Raw genomic sequence first — 22,985 nt, 5'->3', positions numbered from 1 at the left:
TTTTAATCATTTTTGGAATTAAGTCAGTAGCTATAAAAAAAACCCAAAAGAAGTACATCAACTAAAACTAAGAGTGACTATCTGGGGAAAGGATCTTAAGCAAAGGCCTTCCTTTGCTCAGAGAGATGAGGGAGACCTCTCTGAAGTTCCAGAACGAGCCTCCCAAGTCTCCACATGCTGATTTTGCTATCTAATTCCGCTTCTTAAAATCGCATCTGCCATAAATAGAAGATGCAAGGATGCCATAAACTCTGTCTATGTCAATTCATTTCTTTCTCACCAAGGAAATAACCCCATCCTGGAGTCCAGACCTTGCTGAGAATTCAGAAGCTGTGGCAGTATCTCTCAGTAGTGACATGATAGGCCAGGTAAGGAAACTTGCATTCATAATTCCATTTCCTGAACACGAGCATATACTGATCCCATAAGGAGTACATTTTCAGTGGCCATGAGAAATAAATGGTGTCAGATAACAGAAGTAAAAGAGGTCATTGTTTATGACCTCTACCTTTGAGGTAGAGCAAATTTTTTGGCCACATATGTAAATTTAAAATAGATCTTAGATATGAAGTAAGATGTGTGCATTGCAAAGATTGTCATACTAGTTGAAAATATGTAAATAGAGTATCATGAAATTGCCAGGTTAAATAAGGAATTAACATTAGTTTAGAGCTGGAATTCACTTTCTGTTATGCAAATTGAGTAAAGTTCTACCAAGGACACATGATCACACACCTCAGCTTACACTTTGCTGAGAATTGGCTGTTGTTGTTACTATTGGAGAGTTTATTTTATATATATTATATACGTGTATAATATTTATTATTATACATTTATACTATTCCTTCCCTTTCTATTTTATCATCAGATGTAGTATCAGATGTTGAATTTACAGTTTTGGTTAGAAAATTCCTCGATACTTTTAGTATCAACATCAGTGAAAAGTAGTGAGCTGTTGTGGTGGTTTGGGAGTTCCTCCCACCACAGTTCAGCAGACTAACTCGGTCTGCTGGAAGTTAAGGATGAAGCTGTATTTTATTCCCAGGCAGCCAGCAATAGAACAAGGGGACACAGTCTCAAGTTGTGCTGTGGGAGGGAAAGTCAGGGAAAGATGAAATTGTATTTTCTTATAATATAAGTATAACAATGTAAAGAGAAATAATAACTAGAGAAGGAAGGAAGGGAAAAAAACCAATACAATAACCTTAGGGGAGATGGGGGAGGGGTCAAGTGGCGGCGCGGCGGCGAAGCAGCAGAAGCAGCAGTAGCCAAAACAGCAGCCGGGGAAGATAGGCGAAGCTGCAGCAGCAGAAGCCAGCGGGAGAAGGGGCAGAACAAACTGTGCTTCTAGACATTAAGTTCTTGATGCTCCAATGAAATTATATTCATTTATCTATTGTTGCCATTTATGTGGCCTATCCCTGGAATCTTCATCTCTCCCCTATGTCTGAGCTAGAGGATCAGCTCAAACGGGCACATACAGGCTGGATGTTAGGAGGAAGTTCTTGCCAAAGAGAGTGATTGGCATTGGAATGGGCTGCCCAGGGAGGTGGTGGAGTCACCATCCCTGGAGACGTTCAAAAGAAGACTGGATGAGGCACTTAGTGCCATGGTCTAGTTGCCTGGCTAGGGCTGGGTGCTAGGTTGGACTGGATGATCTCGGAAGTCTCTTCCAGCTTGGTTGATTGTATGATTCTGTGATTCTATATACACAATATATGCAGGTATTTACAGCTGTGTACAATTATATACAAGTTCAAAGTAATACAGAAATTCAAAATCTCTCTCAAACAGCAGAACCACACAGGACAGCTCTGAACTAACTCCCCTCCTTCTTCCCACCCCCTCCCTTATCTCAAAAGGCTATGTGCAGGGGTGAGATGCAGAAAAAGCTGACATGAGGTTAGAAGGAGAATGATTAGATGGAGTTACACAGATTCAAGCAGAGACAGATAACACAGGAAGTAGCAGCTAGAGACTGAGAAACTTTGTTACTGTTTCTTGTTTTTACATCTCTAAGCAAAACCAGTGGGTGATACAGACATTACTATTATTTTCTTTTCATAGTCAGTGATCTAATTTCTCTTATTAAAATATTCCAGTTAGCCTCAAACCAGCACAGCTACGTAATTATATTTTGACAGTGTTTAAAGGGACTCAGTGAGTCAGAATTTACAATATGCTGACTTCAGTCTGAAGATTGCCTCTCAATTTCTGGCCCTTCAGCACCTTGCTCTCCTCTCTCTGTCACAGCTCATCACCTCCTCAGTTTTTCTGCTGCAACTGTCTCTGGAGCTGCCTTGCAAACTGGATCTCTTATAGTCGTTTAAGGTCTGTTTAAAACAATGCAGCTCTCACAATGAATACATTTTTTCCTTTGCCAAGTTTCATCAGTCAGGACTGCTGTTTCCTTGAATACTCAAAGTAATACAATTATGCTTAAAAGCATGCTGCTGTATGCCATTTCCAGAATCTCTTAAAGAAATTGTAAACTTTGTTTTGCTGAAGTATTTTTTTCCACAAGTGATTTGGAATTTGCAGGGAAGTCTCCATGGGGGTTAAGTCAGACATGACTTTATGTTTGCAAAGCAGTTTTCCGTCCAGAGGTTGACATATGGCAGAGTCCAGTGGGATGGGGTTCAATAGCTCCAAGTGCAGGGTGCTGCACTTTGGCCACAACAACCCCATGCAGAGATACAGGCTGGGGTCGGAGTGGCTGGAGAGCAGCCAAACAGAGAGGGATCTGGGGGTGCTGATCGATACCCGCCTGAACATGAGCCAGCAGTGTGCCCAGGTGGCCAAGAGAGCCAGTGGCATCCTGGCCTGCATCAGGAATGGTGTGGTCAGCAGGAGCAGGGAGGTCATTCTGCCCCTGTACTCTGCACTGGTTAGACCACACCTTGAGTACTGTGTTCAGTTCTGGGCCCCCCAGTTTAGGAGGGACATTGAGATGCTTGAGCGTGTCCAGAGAAGGGCGAGGAGGCTGGGAAGAGGCCTTGAGCACAGCCCTACGAGGAGAGGCTGAGGGAGCTGGGATTGGTTAGCCTGGAGAAAAGGAGACTCAGGGGTGACCTTACTGCTGTCTACAACTACCTGAGGGGTGGTTGTGGCCAGGAGGAGGTTGCTCTCTTCTCTCAGGTGGCCAGCACCAGAACAAGAGGACACAGCCTCAGGCTGCACCAGGGGAGATTTAGGCTGGAGGTGAGGAGAAAGTTCTTCACTGAGAGAGTCATTGGACACTGGAATGGGCTGCCCGGGGAGGTGGTGGAGTCGCCGGCCCTGGGGCTGTTCAAGGCAGGATTGGATGTGGCACTTGGTGCCATGGTCTGGCCTTGAGCTCTGTGGTAAAGGGTTGGACTTGATGATCTATGAGGTCTCTTCCAACCCTGATGATACTGTGATACTGTGATATTCCTTGGACAAATAGCAAAATCTAGCAGTATAAGAGAAATGGTTAGTACTGAAAAAAAAAACCATTGGGAAAGAAAATTTTGCCTTTGGCACACAACAAGTGTTGGATAAATACTAAAATACCTTTAAATTAACAAGCTGAGTTGGGCTCTAATCTTCCTAAGTGGTCTTACCTTGTCTGTGGAGGTAAGTTACACAGAAAGGTCTAATTATTGCAATAGTAGTAGCTAGGAACAGTTGTTTTTTTTTTTCCCATTGTGAAGTGTTTTCACCAAATTTGGCCCAAGTATGATATGTAGGGGAGTCAGCTTTGGTTATAGAAATGCAGATGTCTGAAAAGACTGAAGTTTTACCTGCTATTTTCAAAAGTTCAGAGTGGCCATTGCATGCAGGAGTCTAAGTTCCTTTGAAATGAATAAGCATCAGATATGAACATCTTACTTTCAGATCCATCTTCTATATATTTGCTTCTCTAGACATTTAAGAATATATGAAAAACATATTTGCAATTGCAGCCAACAACATACCTTTGAAATACATGAATCAGCACCTATATCAGCCAACATACCTTTGAAATCCATAAATCAGCACCTAAATCAGCCAACATACCTTGGAAATGCATAAATCAGCACCTAAATCAGCCAACATACCTTTGAAATGCATAAATCAGCACCTAAATCAGCCAACATACCTTTGAAATGCATAAATCAGCACCTAAATCAGCCAACATACCTTTGAAATGCATAAATCAGCCTGCTTTTACACCAGCTGATTCTTCATCTTGTTGTGGTCCAAACCAGGTCACGGAACTGAACATATAGGTTGGAAGTCTGTGCAGTGAAGTGCCCTCCACACTGACTGTGTTGACTATGGTATAGAGGGATGGCAGTGACAGCTAGGCTGTTACTGCACCCTAGACTGGAGGTGTATCTGGCAATAAAGGTAGACTTGAAACTCAGTGAACCCCATACATTCATAATTTATAGCATAGCATGCTTCTGAAGCACTTTGTCAGGTAAAGCTTTTACTTCTTGGGTGTGAGACAAAGTGTTGCCTGGGACACAAGTCTTGAATGCCAGCAGTTGTAGGACTGTGTGACATACAGAAGTGTGAGGGCAAATTATCAGGGCAGTGCAGTGCATTTAACAGTAGGGCTAATCTGGGGACAAGTGCCTGCAATGTAGGATATAACTTGGTGTGAGGGCAAAAAAAGTCAGTCCCACATGGTGGTAGGACCTGCTCCCAAGCAATGCCTACAGCCTAGCCTGCCTTAAATCTATTTGGTGTGTATCCATGGAGTAGCACACTGCAAAATCATGTTTTGCCATTCTTATAAAAAAGTTATGTTGCCACTTTGCTAACTCAAATACTTGAGAGCTGTACTGTAAAGATATCCTTGATGGTCCTAGATGAGGCTGAAATATCTGTGTTCTTCATTTTTTTAAAGACAGCTTTTAAAAGACTTGTGTAGAACCTTAGGTTTCTGTTTAAGTAGTGCCACCTCAAAAATAAGGTATCTGTGGGACATTTGTCATGATAAATATAATAAGGTACCTTATCTGTTTTCCAGAGTAAGTATCAGCATCACAATTAGTAGGGACAGGTTATCAGCGTACACAAATAACTGTCTTAGAGTCACAATTTACATCAATCATTCCTTAAAAGCAGATGCTTAAAATTCTAAGGCACTTTGCAAAGCAACAAATTGCTGTAGGATAAAACTGTCATACATTTTGTGAGAAAATACATTTTGGGAAGCAATTGTAATATGGGAAATGAAACCACTTTAATTTCTCCTTTGATTGGCAATGTTGGAAAAGAAAGGAAAAAAAAACCCACAAAGAAAATCAAAACACAGACTCTGCAGAGGGTTCTATTTGGAGAACTTACTAGTAAGAACACCAAACTCTCAACTCAAGCTAATGACAAGTTGCATTGTATTATACATTGGATTTGGTAGTAGACAGAAGAATTATCATGTAATATTCTGCTAACTTGCAGAGAGTAAAAAGCTGATCCTTACACTGAAATATCCTTAACAGTAAAGGAAGCTAAACAGTTGTATTAACATTATAGCCTTGTATTAATTAGAAGCAAGGTAGGAGAAAAAGAACTGTATTTTTAGCTTGCTTTTCAAAGAAAGTGGGGTGAAAAATTACCTAAGTCAAATCAGCAGCAAAATCAATAGAAACAGAAATCACAGGTTGATAACTTAGAAAAGGATCTTTTGATATGATATTTCCCTCTTTCATTGCCTACAACAGAGCAGCACTTCCAGAGACAACCATTGGCTTGTTGAAGTTTTTTACTTCTCACTTTTTGTTTCTAAGCAGAATTCCCAGGGTTGCAAAAATGTAATTGTAAAGAAACAATTAAAAAGAGATTGGTGCTTCTGTTAGGTTTGTTGATATGATTTTGATGTGTGATATGATTGTATTTCTGCTGTCAGATGGAAGTGTTTTGCTAAATGAGAAATGCAGCTAATATCATAGGGAACATTTGACAGTTACAAGAATGTTGCTTGGAGCTGTCTTTTTTCCTCTGTCAATAGAAATCCACACAAAGGCTGGAATAATTATTCACCTAGAGGCCCCTCCCTCTGGGGGAGACTAATTTCTACTTCCCATCTTCTTTACATTGACTCAGTCTTCCCTTTTTCTAACAGCCTGCCTTGGTCTCCTTTACCAGTTGTGTATTCTGTGCATCCATCCACCAAGAGTGCCGTTTCCCTGGCTCTTTATCTATTCTGAAACTCTTCCTTTGGCTCCTAGACTGCTTGGTTCTCCATCCATGAATGCTCATCTGTTTTCAGTAAGCTGCTCTTCTCACACACCACTGTTTTGTGCAGGAGTTTGCCCTTTCTGGTCTTTTGACCCAGAGACTCAACCCTGCAAAGCTTTCTTTAGCTTTCTTTCCTGTTCAGCTGTTTCCCCATGACAGTAATCCCATATGTAGATTCTCAGCTAATTCATGTTGACCTTCCCCCAGTCCTTCTGCTCTGTTTCTTCCTCCTCTCACTTTATCTTTCAGCCACCTACGCCTTTTTAATTATAATTTTCAGTATCTTCTCTGTTATTTTACCCTTTCATTTCCAGGCACTCTTGACTGGCTGTACTTCCAGAGAGGCTTCCATCTCAATGGACTCCTAGTCCCAGGATCCTTTTCCACAGTCATTCTTTGCTCACTCTGCTTTTCAGTGGATCCATCCTGATTTTTCTGAGCACTTCCTTCAGCCTAGCCTCAAAAGGAGCAATATTTATCCATTGCTAGTCTATCAGATCTCATCTCTTTGTAAAACTTCTTTCTCAGTCTCTAATCAAATTATGGCACTTGCTTCATTTCAATTTTCAGTTGATCTTGTGTGCATTAAGTAGTGGGTCCTCATGGGAGAGGAACTGAAAGCACAAGAGAGACAAACTCTTTGCTTATAGATCTGGAATATGACCCTGTGTTGAGTCGTTAGGTGAGAGAAATCATTACAGTGATAGTGTGATTTGGGTTTAGTAACTGTGATGGTACACATATAATCTGGTCAGCTGAGGCTCAGATAGGCTTGACAGTCTTCAGAATGTTTAGTTGCAAAACTGTGATGTACACTGTTTTCAGATCTTGCCTGAATTTGGAAGGACTGAGTACTGTGTCCAGTTCTGGGCCCCTCAATTCAAGAAAGATGTTGAGGTGCTGGAACATGTCCAGAGAAGGGCAACAAAGCTGGTGAGGGGCCTGGAGCACAAATCCTATGAGGAGAGGTTGAGGGAGCTGGGGGTGTTTAGCCTGGAGAAGAGGATGCTCAGGGGTGATCTTATTACTGTCTACAACTACCTGAAGGGGCATTGTAGCCAGGTGGGGGGTGGCCTCTTCTCCCAGGCAACCAGCAATAGAACAAGGGGACATAGTCTCAAGTTGTGCCAGGGTAGGTATAGGCTGAATATTAGGAAGAAGTTCTTCACAGAGAGAGTGATTGGCATTGGAATGGGCTGCCCAGGGAGGTGATGGAGGCACCGTCCCTGGGGGTCTTCAAGAAAAGCCTGGCTGAGGCACTTAGTGCCATGGTCTAGTTGATTGGTTAGGGCTGGGTGCTAGGTTGGCCTGGATGATCTTGGAGGTCTCTTCCAACCTGGTTGATTCTATGACTGGCAGAAAAAGTCATATACCTGCTAGAGAAGCCCCTGAGGCAGCAGAGCAAGCTTTTTTTATCGACAGAGCATGTTTTCCGCAGCCTGTTTTGTGAAATGGTGATTTTATCTGTAACTTTCATTAAAATCTAATAAAATCAGGCCAGGGAAATGCTGTAACTGGAAAATGTAATCTGGAAGAACTAAAGTTTGACATTGCTGTATGTGAAAACTGAATTCACTAATAGGACACGGCAGCGCGTAATGCGTAATCACAGGTGAAACTACAATCCCTGCTGAAACAAGGAACAGCTTTAAAAAGTCTGAAATCTAAGTAGTTGAGCATAAATTATGAGATGAACTACACCTTTAGAGAGCATAAATTATGAGCTGAACTACACCTCTAGAAATCATCTGATTCAACTAATGGCTGGATTTAGCCCTTTGCGTACAGCAAAACTTCTCTTTAAAACTTGCTGCAAGCAAACATAAATTTTTGGCTTTCTAAAGCCAGACATGACTGAAGTAATTTCAGAATCTGACCTCATGTGCAGAAGAGGTGCCAACATTTTGCATACTAATTCTTCTATTTCACCTAAAACTCACAACTGAACAAGAAGATAGCTGTTAGTGTATCCAGTTCCAGCTATCAATATGCATGTGTTCAGGGGGGGTTCTTTCCTGGGTTGTATTCAAGAGAAGAGGTTGAGCCTAATGACTGTAATGACATGGCTGTATCTTAGTGGGAGCACACCACTGGCAAAACATTCCAATTAACAGGAGATGTACTGAGCTGAAATAAATGGTTTTAAGTGATGATCATCCTAGTGTGAAATTACAAACTCCATTGTCAGTATCAGAATGACTAATTACAGAATAATTGCAGAATAGCACTCAAAATCTGAAATCTATGAGGCTGAACTGAAAAGTGCTTTCAGCCTTTTGCAAGACCTCTAGGGAAAAATGAAGACTGTTCAATTTTTTAGCTTGTAGTTTTGTTTAATTGGTGCATTATTTCCACACAAAGTATTAAATAGTATTTTTTTTCCCTCTTTCTCCAGTCTATTTTAATACTGAGTTTCCACAGGATGTCCTAATTAGGAGACCTGTACTGTATACCCTCAAAAGAATGAAGGATTTCACTTCAGTTAAGTGGCATTTTGTACTGTGGAAAAAGTAGGGGAAAAAAAATAAAGATAGCTTTTAAAAAGGCACAATTTCATGGAGCAGAGGAAAATAAGGCAGCCAGGCTATTCAGGGAAAACTGAGATATAGGAACAAGGTTTCAGTAAGGATTTGTAAGTCATTACAGTAGTGCTTTTTTCTTTGCACTTTCTTAATGCTGCCTAGTATTAAATTCTCTTAATTTAATTTGTACTTCTGCGTCAAGCAGTCCACACACATCTTAAGGCTTTTCCCCCCCTTTTGCTTCCCAGCTTTCATGCAAAGCAACCAAATGTTAAAAGCAGCTAAAAGCAGGCATGAATCCGTTCAATGCATTGAAAGGTTTTTAAACCAAAGCTCTTTGAAACTTTCCTGCCCGCCAGTGCAGCCCAGGAGCGCAAAACCACATCTGATGCCACATGCTGACAGACCAAGTCTTGAAAAAGGGTAGCAATTTTTCCACCCTTGCTTAGAGAGCCCAGCCAATGCTGAATGGATGAAGTATGTCAGATCATTCTTTTTTGGTAGAGTGTGTTAAATAATGAAGGCTGAAGACGCCTCGGAGTTCCCGTTCTGGTTTATTTATCATTTCTCACAATTGCCCTGAAAACCAAAAACATCCCTTAATAAATTACACTTTTTTTGTGGCAGATTCCAGGTGAGGTAGAAAAGGTGTGATGTTTCTGTAATTGTACACTACTTAGAGACTATATTATTCCCTGAAACTTGATATGCTGCAGAAGATAAGAACTCAGAGAAGAGAGTCAATGAAGTTAATAGAATCATAGAATCAATGAGGTTGGAAGAGACCTCCAAGACATCCAGTCTAACCTAGCACCCAGCCCTAGCCAGTCAACTAGACCATGGCACCAAGTGCCTCATCCAGTCTCTTCCTGAACACCTCCAGGGACGGTGACTCCACCACCTCCCTGGGCAGCCCATTCCAATGCCAATCACTCTCTCTGCCAACAACTTCCTCCTAACATCCAGCCTATACTTCCCCCAGCACAACTTGAGACTGTGTCCCCTTGTTCTGTTGCTGGTTGCCTGCGAGAAGAGACCAACCCCCACCTGGCTACAACCTCCCTTCAGGTAGTTGTAGACAGCAGTGAGGTCCCCCCTGAGCCTCCTCTTCTCCAGGCTGCACACCCTCAGCTCCCTCAGCCTCTCCTCATATGATTTGCGTTCCAGGCCCTTCACCAGTCTTGTTGCCCTTCTCTGGACACCTTCCAGCACCTCAACATCTCTCTTGAATTGAGGAGCTCAGAACTGGGCACTGTACTCAAGGTGTGGCCTGACCAGTGTTGAACAAGATATGTAGCTATGTTATTCACTGACAGTTTATACCATAAATACTGTAATCAAACATACAAAAGAAGTTGGTGCCTGGGGTACTACAATGCTGGGCACATTAGTCATACCTGATAAAGTTCACAAGTTTGTTAAAACCCTAAAATCTGAGTCTCCTGAAATCTTTCTTTCTTTCTTGAATATTGAAAGCAAGTTCTTAGACTCAGAGATATGTATTAATTCCTTGTATGTTTATTAAAAGCATGTGAGTTTAGTTCATATTTGGACTCCTAGCTCTGGTGAAAGATAAAATAGTGTAGAGGAAAACTTCTGAATGAATAATACACTTAATTAAATTTAAGAATCAACTCTCTGTCTTAAAAGATCTTCAGATTTTAATGATTTTAGGCAAATTTGTGATTTCTGAGAATAAGCATCTTAATTGCAGGAATACAGAATGATTTGGTTTGGAAGAGACCTCTGGAAGTTATCTACTCCAGCCCCCTGCACAATGAGAGCAGGGTTCTAGGACTATCTTGAATATCTTTAAGCCTCTTTGGGCAACCTTTTCCAGTGTTTGAACACCTTTAAGGTGACAACAGCCACATTTCCTGTGAGACCACATTCACTTTATTGTCCACTAGGACCATGGGACCTTTGTGGCCATTGTCAGGGTCAGCAGCTGTTTTACCAAGCACAGTGGTTCCTGGAAGACAGTCAGGAAGCTGTGCTGTTATTAGATGAGTTACTTTTATGATTGTTTCCATTTCTCTGATTCATGATTGATTTTGGTGCTAGCTGTTTTTCCCTGAGCCTCAACAGCATTTTTGAGGTATAAAGTTGATTTGTACCTAAGTAATTTCTGAAGGTACCTGTAGAGAACTCTGCAAAATTAAAACCAAACCTCAAAAACTAGACTTCTATTTACTTTGGAAAGCATCTATCTTATAATGCCATACACAGGAGACATACTGCAGCATATAGAATAGAATAGAATAGAATAGAATAGAATAGAATAGAATAGAATAGAATAGAATAGAATAGAATAGAATCAACCAGGTTGGAAGAGACCTCCAAGATCATCCAGTCCAACCTATCCCCCAGCCCTATCCAGTTTAGTAATGGGAACATGCAGCCTTGAAGATTTGAACAAACCCATCAGGAAGTACTGAAATCTCTTTTTTTTTTTCAGACATGTGTTTTCAGAAGGACTTTTGGCAGCAAGACAATAAAAGAAAGGTGCTAAGTTCTTTCTGAAGTGTTAAGTTTTAGAAATCTAAATTGGGAATGTTTATCCACTAAAAGTTTTCAATTCAATCGTGTGTCAGTGAACTGAGGCAAGGAGGTACCAATCTTCTGTCCAACCTAGGTATCTTCAAGCCATTGCTTTTGTTGTCATCAGCAATCATGTGTATGCTGTGTAAGGAATATTTTGACATCAAATATACCAATACTACTCTGACAACAAAGAAATAATCAGTATCTTGAGCACCCAGACTGCATGTGTTAGCAGTACATGGTATCTGTGATGAGAGACCTTCTTAACTTCACTGGTTTCTAATGACTCTCATTCAAAGGCCACTGACTTAGTATAAAATGCAGTATTGCTGAAGGCTAGGTGGGTTTTGGATTAGAGGCATTCAATCTTAGGGAAGTTAAATAATCTATAAAGTAAAGATCATAATGTCTCTCTCTTCTAAAAGTCATCGAAGTTGATACAGGGGAAGTATAAAGTATGCACTGTTACTCTTTTATCCCTATTAGGAAAACCAGTTTTATCATTTTTTGTTTAAGTAATGTAAGGCATTTTAAAGACCTCATGCATTTGATTTGTGTGAGTTGAATCAACATGGTTGCCATGGAAACAAAGACATTGCATGATTTGAGTTGCTCATCACTTTGGGGACAAATATGTTATTGCAAAGCCCAAAAAAACCTAAGGAATTGAGCTATAAAGTAGAAAAACATCCTTATTAATTAACATATCCTGAGTAAAAGCTAGGTTTATACTGTTAAGTGTGTGGAATAGGCACCCTCTGGTAGAAACAAGTGGGGAGGAGAGGGGGAAAAAAGAAGTTAATGGAGCTGTCATTTCAATATTGAGTTACATTATCTAGGATGTGCAGTTTTCCAGATCTAATTCCCATATCATGCATGAACAGTTGCAACAAACTTGAAGACAGCAACTTGCTTTTCCTGTCACAGTGTAACTGCAAAATGCATGCACTTCTAGAAAGGGCAAAGCAATTGGGAAAATAGAGCCACTCTCAGCATCAGTTATGTGGGCAGTATGGAGGCCTGGGCTTCCTGGCATCCCCTCAGCTATTTGCACAATTACTTTCTTGGCCATCTCACAGACTCATGTGTCTGTGCATGGGGCAAACGGTCATGCATGCAGAAAGGGGAATGAAAGAACCTCAGTCTAGTCTAGGCTCATGTCCCTAGGGTTGTCATGTATTACCAAGCTTTGCTTTCCAAATTCTTGGAGGCAAGAGTGGGCTAGACCAGTCAGTTAGAGACACATTGTGGTAAAGGGTTGGACTTGATGATCTATGAGGTCTCTTCCAACCTTGGTGGTGCTGTGATACTGTGTGATACATTGGTTCCCCTCTCCTGCACTTTCTACTGTTAGTGACCCTGTAGTGTTCCAAGTCAGGGAAGAGTTGCATAATTTAAATCAGCTCAAACTGGGAAAATCAGCTCAAAATACAGACACCAAGCCCAGTGAGCTATGCTAAGAGCCCCAGCTAACCTGTAGGTTGATTTCACTGGATTATTTGCTACAACACACTCATATGCATGCACACATGCATGTATAGACACACATACACAGAGCCACGTTTAAAGGAATAGTTCAATTCAACAACCTCATGCAACACTACAGGCTTGAGAGAGAGTGGCTGGAAAACTGCCTGGCAGAAAAGAACTTGGGAATGCTGCCTGACAGCTGATTAAACATGAGCCAGCAGTGTGCTCAGGTAGCCAAGAAGGCCAACAGCATCCTTGACTGTGTGTGGGCAGCTGATGCAGGGAAATGATTGTGCCCCCATATTCAGTGCAGGTGAGGCCATAGCTCAAGTGCTCAATTTTGGGCCCTCACTACAAGTCTCTGAAGTGCTGGAGCATGTCCAGAGAAGGGCAGCAAAGCTGCTATGAGGGTCTTACAAGGAGTAGGTGAAGGAACTAGGATTGTTGGTCTGGAGAAGAGAAAGCTGCAAGGAGACCTCATTGCTCTCTACAACTGACCGAAAGGTGGTTGTAGTGAGGTGTATGTTGATCTCTTCTCTCAACTAACTACCAATCAAACGAGAGGAAATGGCCTCAACCAGGGGAGATTTAGATTGGATATCAGGAAATTTTTCTTGAAGAGTGGTAAGTAGACTCTGTAGGCAGATGGTAGAGTCACAATCCCTGGAAGTGTTCAAAAAATGAGTAGACACAGCCATAGTTTAATGGCCATGATGGTCTCGGATTGATGGTTGGACTTGACAATCTTAAAGGTCTTATCCAATTGAAACAATTCTGTGGTTCTGTAGTTATATATTGAAATCATCAATCACAGGACAACTCGGTTTGGAAGAGACGCCGAAAGATGATCTGGTCCAACCTTTCATGTGAAAGAGAACCTAGATGAAGTTACGTCTACAAACTATCTGCATCTTGAAGACCTCCAGTGGTGATGACTCTACCATGTCACTGAGGAGGCAGTTACAACAAAAAAATTGTTCCCACTGTAAAAAATGGGTTTCTTACATAGAAGTGAAATGACTCCTGGTGTAACCTACACTATTGCACTTAATCATCTCCATGTGACTTCTTGTGAAGAGAGTGCTCGAGCCTTGTCTTCTGCAGGGAAAAGAGATTTAACTCCTTCTATCTAGATAAGATAAAAAATGAAATTAAAGACCTCTATTTTCATGGAGTATTTTAGAAACTACTGAGCTCTTTTGCCAGGCAACCAGCAGCAGAACAAGGGGACACAGTCTCAAGTTGTGTCGGGGGAAGTCTAGGCTGGATGTTAGGAGGGAGTTGTTGGTAGAGAGAGTGATTGGCATTGGAATGGGCTGCCCAGGGAGGTGGTGGAGTCACCATCCCTGGAGGTGTTCAAGAAGAGGCTGGATGAGGCACTTAGTGCTGTGGTCTAGTTGACTGGCTAGGGCTGGGTGCTAGGTTGGCCTGGATGATCTTGGAGGTCTCTTCCAACCTGGTTGATTCTATGATTCTATGATTTTTTTTCCTCCTAAAAATGTCCTTTGTTTTTATATGATACGATCTATTGCCCTGCTAAATTACAGCATAAAGAACAGCTGCTGGTTACTCCAGTGGTGCGTATCCAGAGTGCTCCAGAATGGAAGAATTAGCTCACAGCATACTTCTTGGCAAAATCCTAGAGAGCTGATAAAACACATACACAAAAAAATAGAATACCATAAAATGTAACTGTAAGTGATGCTTTGCTTAGTGTGATTCACCCTAAGTCAGAGCTGGGTCTTTCTCGTTGAGTGGTTGGCTGACACTTGCCTTGTGCGAGTTGCCGCTGTTAGACAGTGGGACTGGCGTTTTCTGAAAGAGGTGCTGTGCTCTGTCTTCACTTGGACTTACTGGTGGTGCCAGTATGACTTCTAATACACCACCAGGACAACAGGTGGGAATATATATATATGTATACACACACACACATATATTGTGTTCAGAGATGCAGCCCAGAAAGCTGCAGCAACTGTATCCGGGGCCACGTCAAAAGAAGTGTGACCAGCATCAAAAGAACTGTCACCAGCAGGACAAGGGAAGTGATTCTCCCCCTCAACTCTGCTCTTGTCAGACATCACCTGCAATACTGTATCCAGTTCTGATGTGCCCAGCGTAAAAGCAACAACAAACTGCTGGAGCAGGTCCAGAGGAAGGCCATGAAGCTGATCAGAGGGTTGGAGTACCTACCGTATTGGGACAGGCTGCCAGAGTTGGGGCTGTGGAGCCTGGAGAAAAGAAGGCTCTAGGGAGCTCTTCTAGCAATCTTCCAGTACCTGAAAGGCACCTGTAAGAAAGCTGGGGAGGGGATTTTTACAAGGGCTTGTTGTGACAGGAGGAGAGGGAATGTATTGAAATTAGAGGAGGAAAGAGTTAGACTAGATATTTGGAGGAAATTCTTCACAGTGAGGATGTTGAGACACTCAAGCGAGTTGCCATGGAGGTCATGCATGCCACCTCCTTGGAGGTATTCCAGGCCAGGTTAGATGAGGCTTTGAGCATCTTGGTTTAGTGTCCATGGTTGGAACTAGATGACCTTTAAGGTCCCTTCCAATGTGAATGATTCTATGAATGAATCCATGCACCTGTTTTCCTCTCTGTACGGAACTGCCTGGAAAATCACTCCCATTTCTCAAGTAAGAACTGCTGCTGTTAGCTTTAGCCCAAATGCTAGGTGTTGCACCAGTAGCAGATGAAAGCAGTGTGTGCTCTGATTGTCCTAGTCTTTCCAGATGTGGCAGGAGATGGACTTTCAGCTTCATTCTCCAAATGGAAAATTCATATCCTTCAAAGTGCTCTTTGTCATACTGAGAAACATAAATGCAGATGAGTGCAGTTGTCTCAAATGTCAGCTTTGTTACAGGCCAGCAGAAATAGCTGACTTAAGTGTCTGACAGCCACACCAGTCTGCTTGCTAAGGAATACCAAATCAACTTGTTGACCTTCTCTACTTCTTCCCTGCCTGAGAGCCCTTTCTAACCTGCTCCTTTTGCAGAATACTGTATTTCCCTTTATGCAGGCCTGGTTAGATAAGGTGGAATTTTTCAACCACAAGATGCAGTAATATGTTCTGACTGATTCAAACCAGATTTTTTTTCCCCCATAATACAACCTCTTAAATAAAATACAAACTCTCAGCAATGTTTAGGCAGACATTTGTAGAAGCCAGGACTTTAATAACACCACATAAATTGTGGTTCTTTAGATGAGCTTTTTGTTTTCTCTTCATATAAATGTCTGTCATTAGTTATGTGCAAAACTCAGAACTCTTTTTTTTCTTGGGGGGGGTGTTGGTTTTCTTTGTTTAGTTGGTTTTGTTTTTAATGAATTACTCCCAGATCTTGTTTGTGTAAGATTAGAGCAGGCATTTCCTGAGCAGGAGCTCTTGTTGAACTCCTGGTTTAAAATATGTTCCATGTCCTGCAAGACTGGAAGCACTGAAGCAAACAAAAAACAAACCACACATATATCAGGGCCTCAAATATGTTAAGTTTTCAGCCCAAGACTAGTCGGGTTTTGGTTTATTATCAAGTCAATGCTTAATCTAGACTTAATCCTTGATTCTTGAGTATTTTTCTGGCCTGGCTGTGATTTATGACTCGTTAGAAATAGAGCTGAACCCACTCCCTCCAGATCTTAGCCAAGTCAGCATTTGAGTATCTTCTAATAGTTTAATTGAAGTGGAAATCTCTAACGGAATCCCTTGTTTTAAGAAGTTAGTTTTGTCACTGTCTAAGCTAGGACACCTTTCTTCTAATGTTTTTGAATGCTCTCAGAAAACAGATTACTTCCTCTGTTCAGAAGGAAATGTTACTTTTTAAAGTCCAGTTCTCATTATAATATTGAAAACAACTAAGCAGTGTCAGTTCCATTGGTCTGTGTTCCTGGTAATCATGGTTCCTGTCATAGGCAGAATAGTTTGTGTGTACATAGAATCATAGAATCAACCAGGTTGGAAGAGACCTCCAAGATCATCCAGGCCAACCTAGCACCCAGTCCTAGCCAGTCAACCAGACCATGGCACTAAGTGCCTCATCCAGGCTCTTCCTGAACACCTCCAGGGATGGTGACTCCACCACCTCCCTGGACAGCCCATTCCAATGCCAATCACTCTCTCTGCCAACAACTTCCTCCTCACATCCAGCCTAGACTTCTCTCAGCACAACTTGAGACTGTGTCCCCTTGTTTTATTGGTGGCTGCCTGGGAGAAGAGACCAACCCCACCTGGCTACAGCCTCCCTTCAGGTAGTTGTAGACAGCAATGAGGTCCCCCCTGAGCCTCCTCTTCTCCAGGCTGCAGACCTCCAGCTCCCTCAGCCTCTCCTCATAGGGTTTGTGTTCCAGGCCCCTCACCAGCTTTGTCACCCTTCTCTGGACACCTTCCAGCACCTCAACATCTCTCTTGAATTGAGGAGCCCAGAACTGGACACAGATATATATTCTATATCAAAACTAATAACTACACAACAAAGGAAATTTTTTACTGTAAGGCACTACATATATAGAGAGAGCTCTCCTATCCTTTTTCCTCAGAGATCCCAGTTGTGAAGTATCTCTTATACTCTGAGGAACAAGCAGTAAAAGAAGATGAAAGAGCATTGGAGCAAAGCAACTCACAAGGCAGATTAGTGTAGTTAAATCAAAGCACAGAGCTGTGACTGTAAATGACCAGTACTCATGCTGTGTTGGAGGGCATGGCTTTGTAGAGAAGTGAGAGTGAACTTGTAGATTTTCCCTAGACTGTTGTCCTCTCAGCTAACAAAGATTTTATGCAGTCCAGAATCTGAAACACTTGGATGTCCTTTAATTTCCACGATGTCTCATTTTAAATAAGGATTAATGAAAAAGTAAATAAGGATTAATGAAAAAGTGACATTTCCATGAAATGTGGAACTAGACACATCTTATTTAAGAACTTTTAACTCAGATAACTTCTGATGTAGCTATTTTTATTGCACATTTAATAGAAATATTCCTGGACAATTAATTAACAGTGCAATACCTCATGGGTTTTTCCTTGTTACATACTATAATCACTTGAGGTAAAAACCTTAGTCCCCAGGAGTCTATCCACATCATAGCTGTTATTTCTTTTCACACAGAAATGTGGAGTGCAGTTGTCAAGCTGTGCACATTGGAGACTTAAGGTCAATCTATTAACCGCAAATGTTAGCAATCCCTGGCTGGAGAAATACAAGGTGGAGCACATGTATCCTATGGAAGAGTGTTCATCTGTTTCAGGACAAGTATAGAGAATAGAAATTAGCTTAAGTTTTTCCATGTGCACCTGGCATGTCCATTTAAATAAAGAACACCAAAGGAAACGTTAAACTCGCATACGCCCAAGATCTGCCTCAGAACCGTGCTTGATATTCTGGCCACTCTTCTGGAATTGATTGGCAAGTTTTTTAATAGGTTAGACACAAGTCCTGGAGGCAACAGGCCTAGTTCACAGGGTATGTCACCACAATGAGGTGGAAATGTAACTGGAGCAAGCATAGCTTCTTCAAGTGAGAGGGGAAAACAGTTGGAGCGAAGATGTGGTTGCATGGACTTTGTTAGCAACAGGGTGTATTTTTATGGGCAGCTTGCATGTACTAAAGACTGATCTGCCATGTCAAGGCTGCTCTTGTTGCCCTGATAGCTTCAGTACGTTAGGATACAACCACACTGCTGCTTTATGGTGTTTTGTTCCTCATCTCTGTTCTACTGAAGTGCAGCTGTGTGGCCTTTGGTTGTATACTTTAAACTCAACAAAATCTGAATGTATGTAATCTCTCTCTCAGTTTATTCGTTTGTGAAGGAGCAGTGGGAGGGTGGCTGTGGTTCTCATGAAACCTCTAAAATTAGTATTTTCCACTATGCAAGACTCTGATAAACTCAGAACTCTCTCCAAAGTTGTTTTCTTCTCTAAACTTGAGAGAGACCAGTGCAGAGACACAAGGATGATTGGGGGAGTGGAACATCTCCCTTAGGAGGAAAGGCTGAGGGAGCTGGAGAAGAGGACACTGAGAGGTGACCTCATGAACGTTTGTGAAGACTGAGAGCCAGGCTTTTATCAGTGATGTTCAGTGATAGGACAAAGGGCAGTGGGCACAAGATGCAGTATAGGAGGCTCCATATGAACATAAAGAATTTTTTTTTGCTGCCAGCGTGGCAAAAATCTGGAACAGACTGCCCAGAGAGGTTGTGCAGTCTCATAGAATCATAGAATCAACCAGGTTGGAAGAGACCTCCAAGATCATGCTCTGGAGACATTCAAAACCCTCCTGGATGCTTTCCTATGTGATCTGCTCTAGGATCTTTGGACCAGATGATCTTTCCAGGTCCTTCCCAACCCATAATGTTCTGTGAGTCTGTGTGATTCTGTAAACCAGGAGATAGCCTCAAAATACAGCTTTACTCCGGTCAGTTCCACACCAAGAGCAAAGGAACTGCAAGTTGCTGTAAACGTTAGTTGCCAAAATGCTTTGGTCACAACGGATCTGATGTAAGTGGTGATCAAGGCCATTGTTCCAAAGTGCAGTTCTACAGTCTGCAGGTCTTAGCATGTGCTGTAATTTCAATGGACTGCCAAGCCTTCCAATAAGCAGAGAGTGGTTCTCATATTTACCACTGGCAGGAAAAAGAATCTTTTTAATGAGGGAAAAAGACAGTGGCTTTATTTCAGGTGGAATTCTAGATGTCATTGCAGCTGATAGCTGTATGGTTTATTTTGTGACCCTTTGAATAGATATTTTTTATGAGGCAAAAAAAAAAAAGTGCCTCTGAGAATATGACCTCGGGACTGCTGTTTTCTCTGCTGTGACATAAGGCTGAGGCTCACAATTCAGCATTTTTCTCCTCTAGAAACTTAACATTAATCAGTTTTGACAGCGTTTCTAACCCTGTAGTAGCTTAGGACTATCTCTGCTACCTTCTGATTTTAGACAAGCAGTGCTTTGCGTGAGACTGTTAATTTGGCAAAGGGCAGGGGTTCACATTTGGTTTTCATAGACTGATAGATTTAAAGGCCAGAAGAGACCATTATGATCATCTAGTCTGACCCCCCCACTTCAATCAGGACACAAGCCTCACGCAATCAGTGCTGCCGCTTCAGCGTGAGCTAGACAGCAGCTTCAAAAAAGGCAGCCAGTCCTCAGTTGCCTTCCTCTCATTTTTAGCATTAATTTTTCCAACTTCAAACTCAAGTCCCTGGGTTGTATCATTTCATTGGCAGGCAGAGTCAAAATAAAACGTCACCCTCGACTGTCCTTCTCAATTACATGTCTGTGATTTCATGTACTTGGATTCATCCCAAGATTGCAAGAATATTTATGCTGTATAGTTGTCAGACCATGCTAAATAGACAGTAAGCATTCCTTTTGCTTTATACTGCATGTTGTAAGTACAGTTTTAAAGCGCCCCTGGAACATCAATATCTTGAACTACGTCTGCATTTGTAAGTCAGGGAGCATCCAGCCTGGCTTTTGTCTTTCAAGAGCAGTTTGCACTCACTGAGTTAAGATGCAAGAAGTCTGTCCACAGACTAAATGCACAGTACCCATTCTCCTTTTAAAAACCAACCCCTGCTTTTCTAAGATCAGTTTTTGATAGACAGATAAACATTGTGACTGACAAAGAAGATACAGAAAGACGGATGCAAATAGTAAGAGGAATTACTATTTACCTAAAAATTAGGTAAAATACAGGTGTATTTTTTTCACCTGAGAGAATGACAGTAAAAGAGTAGGTGAGATGAAGTGAGATGCATTGAATAGGCATATTCTGCTAGTCATTTTCACAGGGACTCATCATAACATGAGAGAACACTTTCTCCACCCAGGAATAATTCACTACGTCATAAAGTACCTGAAGGGTGGTTGTGGCCAGGAGGAGGTTGCTCTCTTCTCTCAGGTGGCCAGCACCAGAACAAGAGGACACAGCCTCAAGCTACACCAGGGGAAATTTAGGCTCAAGGTGAGGAGAAAGTTCTTCACTGAGAGAGTCATTGGACACTGGAATGGGCTGCCCGGGGAGGTGGTGGAGTCGCCATCCCTGGAGCTGTTCAAGGCAGGATTGGACGTGGCACTTGGTGCCATGGTCTAGCCTTGAGCTCTGTGGTAAAGGGTTGGACTTGATGATCTGTGAGGTCTCTTCCAACCCTGATAATACTGTGATACTGTGAAAGTCTGGTCTACTGCACTTGATCAGTTTTTCAAGATGACCAGGATTTCAAACCTGGGAAGTTTCAAGTGTGGATGTGAAATGAGTTTGAAACACTTTGGGAAGCCTGTGAATAAACTTGAAATTTACACAGCATCCAGGCCTTTTCTGGTGCCTACTGTCATGTGGTAGCCAAAGTGGCACTGTGGTCCTTGTGGGATTTGAAAAGTGGTAAGAACTAGAGGATGATTGGATAGGGCAGGGTGATAGGTTGGACTGGATGATCTTGGAGGTCTCTTCCAACCTGGTTGATTCTATGATTCTATGATACTGCTAAGAGAAAATCTGGATGTGCAGCAAGAGTTGATCAAGCTTTATGACCTTTAAAACTTTTAAAGCCAGTTTTAAGAGCTGCCAGTCAGTACTCGTCTAATAAAACTGGAAAATTAGCTTTCATTTCAGAAAGCAGCTGCCAGATTCTTGCTATCTTGTAAAGCTTTAATATAAACCAATGTTCTTCAATAAAAGTTTAACAAAATTCTGATCGTTCTTGACCTGAAAGGACCTCAATCTTTTCCATATCAAACATGGAAGCAGAATTCCAGGCTTTCCAGTATGTTCAAAGACATGCACAGGAACACATTACCTTTTTGTAAGGCAGCTAACTTGTTTTGTTACTCTGTGAAATCATAGTAATAAATATGGGTTTAGATTTAGGTTCACAGGATAGGAAACAGTCTAAAATTGTCATCTTTGGCCAAGAGTGGAAATTATCCTGGATGTAGTAATCTATATGTAATATAGGGGTAAATATGTTTCTGTTTCAGAGAAAAAGATCTGCTTTTCATGTATTGATGGCCTTGGCTGAAGATAATTAAGGTTATCTAAAGTCACTTCAGTGTTCCATAACAGCTTGGAGAGCATGTTTTCTTCATGCTGTATCTATATTCCAACTGTTAGCATTTAGTGTGTCCAAGATTACATTTTAAATTAGGCAATAATAAATACAAATATTTAATTTTGAACCTGTTAGTATGAAATATTAGAGCCTGCACAAAATCAATATATGAGCACTAGGAAAGCATATAAATACCATTTCAAGAGTATTTACATGTTTGGATCTGCTTAACAAACCAGGTTTTAAAGCCAGCAGTGTGCCCAGGTGGCCAAGAGAGCCAGTGGCATCCTGGCCTGCATCAGGAATGGTGTGGCCAGCAGGAGCAGGGAGGTCATTCTGCCCCTGTACTCTGCACTGGTCAGACCACACCTTGAGTACTGTGGTCAGTTCTGGGCCCCCCAGTTTAGGAGGGACGTTGAGATGCTTGAGCGTGTCCAGAGAAGGGCGACGAGGCTGGGGAGAGGCCTTGAGCACAGCCCTACGAGGAGAGGCTGAGGGAGCTGGGATTGGTTAGCCTGGAGAAGAGGAGGCTCAGGGGTGACCTCATTGCTGTCTACAACTACCTGAGGGGTGGTTGTGGCCAGGAGGAGGTTGCTCTCTTCTCTCAGGTGGCCAGCACCAGAACGAGAGGACACAGCCTCAGGCTGCGCCAGGGGAAATTTAGGCTGGAGGTGAGGAGAAAGTTCTTCCCAGAGAGAGTCATTGGGCACTGGAATGGGCTGCCCGGGGAGGTGGTGGAGTCGCCGTCCCTGGAGCTGTTCAAGGCAGGATTGGACGTGGCACTTGGTGCCATGGTCTGGCCTTGAGCTCTGTGGTAAAGGGTTGGACTTGATGATCTGTGAGGTCTCTTCCAACCCTGATGATACTGTGATGCTGTAACTGTGTGTGCTGTTTTGACTTTGCATGTGAGTCTCAGCTCCACAAAGGGACATCTGACAGCACAGTGAATGTGCCATGCCTTTCACAGTACAGCTTGTGGAGTGGTAAGGTACAGCTCAAACCATTCAGTAAACACTGTCCATTCTTGTTAGTCTTTGTTTTAATGGGCTGTAAAATAAATGCAGTGTAGAAGGTATTTTTACAGCCAAATCTTGTGATACACAATGTGCATGGCTGAACTGGGCAGAAAACACCAAAGTCATCTACTTCAAACACCCATCACGCTTCTTGGAAGGGTTATATACATAAAGCCATTAAAATGGGGTACTGATTGA

General features: G+C 42.1%; 1 protein-coding gene across 5 annotated transcripts in view; it reads left to right on the top strand.

Annotated features, from left to right (window-relative positions):
- Positions 1-22,985, top strand: part of MID1 (midline 1) — a 321,043-nt gene that overhangs the window by 225,834 nt on the left and 72,224 nt on the right. The window contains exon 4 of one of the 5 annotated variants that reach the window (XM_064143060.1): positions 285-368. The exons of the other annotated variants lie outside the window; for them this stretch is intronic. Within the exon in view, the coding sequence (XP_063999130.1) occupies positions 285-368 (84 nt within the window). The remainder of the gene's footprint in view (positions 1-284; positions 369-22,985) is intronic. 5 annotated transcript variants of the gene reach the window in all.

The sequence above is a fragment of the Pogoniulus pusillus genome, chromosome 5 (genome assembly GCF_015220805.1).
Source record: "Pogoniulus pusillus isolate bPogPus1 chromosome 5, bPogPus1.pri, whole genome shotgun sequence".
Taxonomy (NCBI): domain Eukaryota; kingdom Metazoa; phylum Chordata; class Aves; order Piciformes; family Lybiidae; genus Pogoniulus; species Pogoniulus pusillus.
The sequence above is the reverse complement of the archived record's forward strand: the minus strand, read 5'-3'. Positions and strand labels throughout refer to the sequence as shown.